At 39.5% G+C, this 4,222-nt stretch overlaps 1 protein-coding gene across 2 annotated transcripts in view; it reads left to right on the plus strand.

The window, feature by feature from the left end:
• LOC119286410 overlaps positions 1–4,104 on the plus strand; it is a 10,882-nt gene extending 6,778 nt beyond the window's left edge. For both annotated transcript variants that reach the window (XM_037565783.1, XM_037565782.1), the window contains exons 3-14: positions 420–574; positions 655–719; positions 868–1,054; positions 1,411–1,674; positions 1,765–1,898; positions 2,048–2,237; positions 2,320–2,379; positions 2,458–2,709; positions 2,792–3,050; positions 3,120–3,325; positions 3,451–3,501; positions 3,619–4,104. In XM_037565783.1, coding sequence (XP_037421680.1) covers positions 420–574; positions 655–719; positions 868–1,054; positions 1,411–1,674; positions 1,765–1,898; positions 2,048–2,237; positions 2,320–2,379; positions 2,458–2,709; positions 2,792–3,050; positions 3,120–3,325; positions 3,451–3,501; positions 3,619–3,909 — 2,114 coding nt within the window. In that variant the 3' untranslated portion in view covers positions 3,910–4,104. The remainder of the gene's footprint in view (positions 1–419; positions 575–654; positions 720–867; positions 1,055–1,410; positions 1,675–1,764; positions 1,899–2,047; positions 2,238–2,319; positions 2,380–2,457; positions 2,710–2,791; positions 3,051–3,119; positions 3,326–3,450; positions 3,502–3,618) is intronic.
• The last annotated feature ends 118 nt before the right edge of the window (positions 4,105–4,222 follow it).

The raw sequence follows: 4,222 nt of genomic DNA on the forward strand, positions 1-4,222 counted from the left end.
TGCGTGATTGTTCTTCAATCCTGCCTTGTATTGGTAACCGTAATCAGATTATTCTACTTATTATGATCAACACGTAGACCAGTTTGTAATGTTAAAGCAACAGCTGTTTGCCATCTTGCATTGACTTTAAATGATCTGTTCATTGCTATTTTTATCTTGAATTAAATCAATTCATTACTAATTTAGCTCTTGTTTTTTCTTTGGTTAGTTTAGGCAATTTTGGTTTGTTCAGTTTTGGTCGTTCCTGTGCTTGTTGTGCTGCAATGAGCATTTTGATGCCTGTTAGAAAAAATAATAATTCAGGGTGCAGAAAAATATTAGGTTGGATTTTCCATGTTGGGACATTTTTTTGTCTAGTATCCTTTGAAATTGTCAATCTTTTGGCTAATAGATAATGACATGCTAGGTGGATTGTGCAGCTACTGATATTGGTGCGAAGCGTGCATGTGGCTTTTGGAAAATAGATGATGTCGACAACAGCTTCTATACACAGCCATTTAGAATTAAATATGCTAGACAAGATATTTATCTATCACTTATGGTGTCTTTCTACATACCCAACAGTCAAGATGAGGTTGGGTTTCATAAAGTTTCTTTTTTTTATGTAATCATGTCTTGTATATAGTTTGATTTGTTCAGCTTTGTCTATTATAGGGTCCAGCAACTTCTTCAGTTATGTTGAAGTTTGAGCTCCTATTTGTTCCAACATTGGGGAATAGGTGAGTGTGTATGTTATTTCCATCTCTTTAGATCTTGTTTTGCATGCTCTCGACATGTTTGTTCATTGTGGAGTACATGTGCATCTAACATTTCACAGGCTGACTGCATCAATACTGAAGCATGTTCTCCTTTTCTTCTCTATTACAGGATTGAAACTGAAGATTCAAATGACCAGTATTTGATCCCTGTTCATGAATTTAGGATCCCACATAGGGCACTCCTGGGTTTACACACATATTGTCCTGTCCATTTTGACACTTTCCACCCTGTGCTTGTTGATCTGACCATACATATAGTGTACCTGAAAGCTGGCGTGACTAAATCGTCACTGAAGGTACACAGGTTTGTGATGCTTTTAGCTTGAATATTATTTTTAGGCACTTAGTCTATTCCACAAGCTTGTCTGAGACTGCTACTATAACAGAAACCATATGTCCGCTTTCTTCCTTTTTTATACTAAAAAGAACTAAAGCAGAAATATGCTTCTAACAAGTTTGGCATAAAATTTTAGAGATACCAAATGTGTGTGTGTGTGTGTGTGTGTGTGTGTCTATATATATATATATATATAGTTATAAATGTGAGGTTAATTACTTTCTTGATGTTATTTCATGCCCCTGAATAAATTATTTCTTTTATTGCTAATCATCTCATCAAGTTGGTGTGTAAAATGTGTCATTCATTATGCAGGCATTCAAGCAAGGTTCAGTCTCAAAGTTATATGATATTCTGAAGGCATTATTATCTTCTAGAGAACTGTTGCTTGAGGAAGTAAAGAGGATCAGTAATGGTATTGGTACAACTCTTGAAGATTTGGATGGCGCTGATTTAACACTTGGTAAATACGAGTCAGTTCACCCAACAAAGTCAAGTTTTCCTAATTATACTAATGGGCTCCCTGTAACCCCAAAGTGCATTGGCCAGCAGTTTGGCATTTTACAAGATCTTCTAGAGGTACTTCATTTCTCTGTTGAAGATGACTACTGACAAAGTGCAAATATGGTAATTTTGCTGATTGGATACATTATCTTCCAAGTATTTCAGAGATCTGATGATGCGGTTCAAAGCACTAATGATGCTATGCTGTACACTCTTTCCAAGGAAGAATTGTTAGAATTATTTGAAACAGTGAGCGACCAACTTTCACTTGTATGGAGTGGATTCCTGAAGTTTCATAGGTGAGGTTAATTGCTTTCTTGATGTTACTTCAGAAGATGGGCATTTTCTATTGCTCTCATGTGTTAGTGGCTAGCACCGATGTTTCTTAACATTTTAGATTATTTCATGTCATTCCTTATTCAGCCAAAGTATGGTTGGTCTCCTGCAGGACAAATAAATTAAAGATACTGGATTACTTGCATGATATTTGGGATGTTGATCGGAAATCAGAATGGTCAATATGGATTGTTCATTCAAAAATTGAGATTCCACATCGTTACATGCACGGTATGGGTGACAGTTCGTCTCCTCGCCATTCACTCCGGAGGGTTTCCAGCTCAAAGAAGTTGCATCATGATGTAATTGTCTTCTCTTGATTGTTTACAACGAAGTATGCTTGATACGCTTGTCACTGTTTTATGGTTCCATATATTTTTGTAGCCTGTACAGAATGCTTCTTCACGAGCTGAACTCCACAGAAAAAGTATTGCGCAAATGAAGGTCAGTCTTTGTTGATGTTGGAACTGTAAGTGAAACACTTATCTTAATAAGAGGAGACTAATGCGAAGTCCACTGCAGATTAACGCACGGTCTGTTCAAGATATGCATATCTATGCTAATCCTTCACGTGTTCCTGTTGTTCTTATAGAACAACATGTCATGGTCGTTCCACAACATGGTTGTAACAAGGATTTGTTGGCAAATGCTCCAGATCTGTATAATACTTCTGTACCACCTAACCTACAAGGAGATTCTTTTGCGGGGAGTCCTAGCGGTGGTAAAAACGCTGGACATGTCTTACGAGCTGTCATTTTTGTGCATGGATTTCAGGCAAGTTTATTTGGACTTATGTGTTGGTTTGGATCTAATTAGTACACATTTAATTTGAACTTCTGCCGATGTCAAAAAACAGGGGCATCATCTGGATCTTTGTCTCATTAGAAACCAATGGCTTTTGCGTGATCCTGGAGCTGAGTGTCTATTGTCCGAGACAAACGAAGATAGAACATATGGAGATTTTAAAGAAATGGGTAGAAGGCTTGCTAATGAAGTAGTCTCATTCCTAAAGAACAAATTGGATAAGTATTCAAGGCATGGAGGCTGCAGAGAATTGAGGCTTAGTTTTGTCGGACACTCCATTGGGAACGTCATCATCAGAAGCGCACTATCAGGTATTTTCAACCTGGGAAATTCCTTCCAAACAGACCGCTGCATGTGGCTAATCAATTTCCATTCAACAGAACCCAAGTTGCAGCCGTTTTTGAAAAACCTCCACACATACATGTCGATATCAGGGCCTCATTTAGGTTACTGGTACAGCTCAAATTCGTTGTTCAACTCTGGCCTCTGGCTTATGAAGAGACTCAAGGGACTGCAATGCATGCATCAGCTCACTTTCACCGATGAGCAAGACCCCCAGAATACATTTTTTTACAAGCTCTGCAAGGTACATCGATTAAATATATCAACCTCATGCTAGAATTAGATGTTTTCTATAGCTAGAAGTAGAACTAGGACGATAGGCCAACTTCCTAATTTGGTGTATGCGCCTACTTCCCTATCCTTTTTCAGCTCAAGACACTGGAGAACTTCAAAAACATCATTTTGGTGTCTTCACCGCAGGTGCTTAATATGACCAGCATGCCTGCCCTTCCTTTCGAATGCCAGGATGGTTTTACTCATTCTATTAGATATCCAGAAGGTTTACTCATAAATCTGGTCACAATCTTCCTGTGCTAGGATGGTTACGTCCCATACCATTCAGCAAGAATCGACCTCTGCCCGGCCTCGTCGTCAGATAGCTCGAAGAAGGGGCAGGTGTTCACGGCGATGCTCAACAATTGCCTGGACCAGATCCGTGCACCCACCTCCGAGACGCGGGTGTTCATGCGCTGCGACGTGAACTTCGACCAGTCCACACAACGACGGGACCTCAACTCCTTTGTCGGTAGGGCTGCACACGTCGAGTTCCTGGAGAATGACATGTATGCCAGGTTCATCATGTGGTCCTTCCCGGAATTGTTCCTGTGATGAATGAGGGTGTACCGTAGGCTGGGGATGAGGGCGCCACCTCCATTCTGTAAGCGAAAATTCACATGGCCATACTGAAATGACTTAGTAGTTGACAGCCGATGGAAATGTAAGATGTTCTACACTAGTGGGAGTTCATGTTCTTAGAAAAGAGGCATGACAAGCAAAGTACGGGACGCTTGGGATACTGGCTAATACTCCCTCCTTTTCAAATTATTTGAAGTTCTAGCTTTGTCCTAATTTAAACTTGTTTAACTTTGACCATTTATAGAGAAAAATTGCTAATATCTGGGATATAACCTATGATGTTTCG

This window comes from Triticum dicoccoides, chromosome 4A (genome assembly GCF_002162155.2).
Source record: "Triticum dicoccoides isolate Atlit2015 ecotype Zavitan chromosome 4A, WEW_v2.0, whole genome shotgun sequence".
NCBI classification, from domain to species: domain Eukaryota; kingdom Viridiplantae; phylum Streptophyta; class Magnoliopsida; order Poales; family Poaceae; genus Triticum; species Triticum dicoccoides.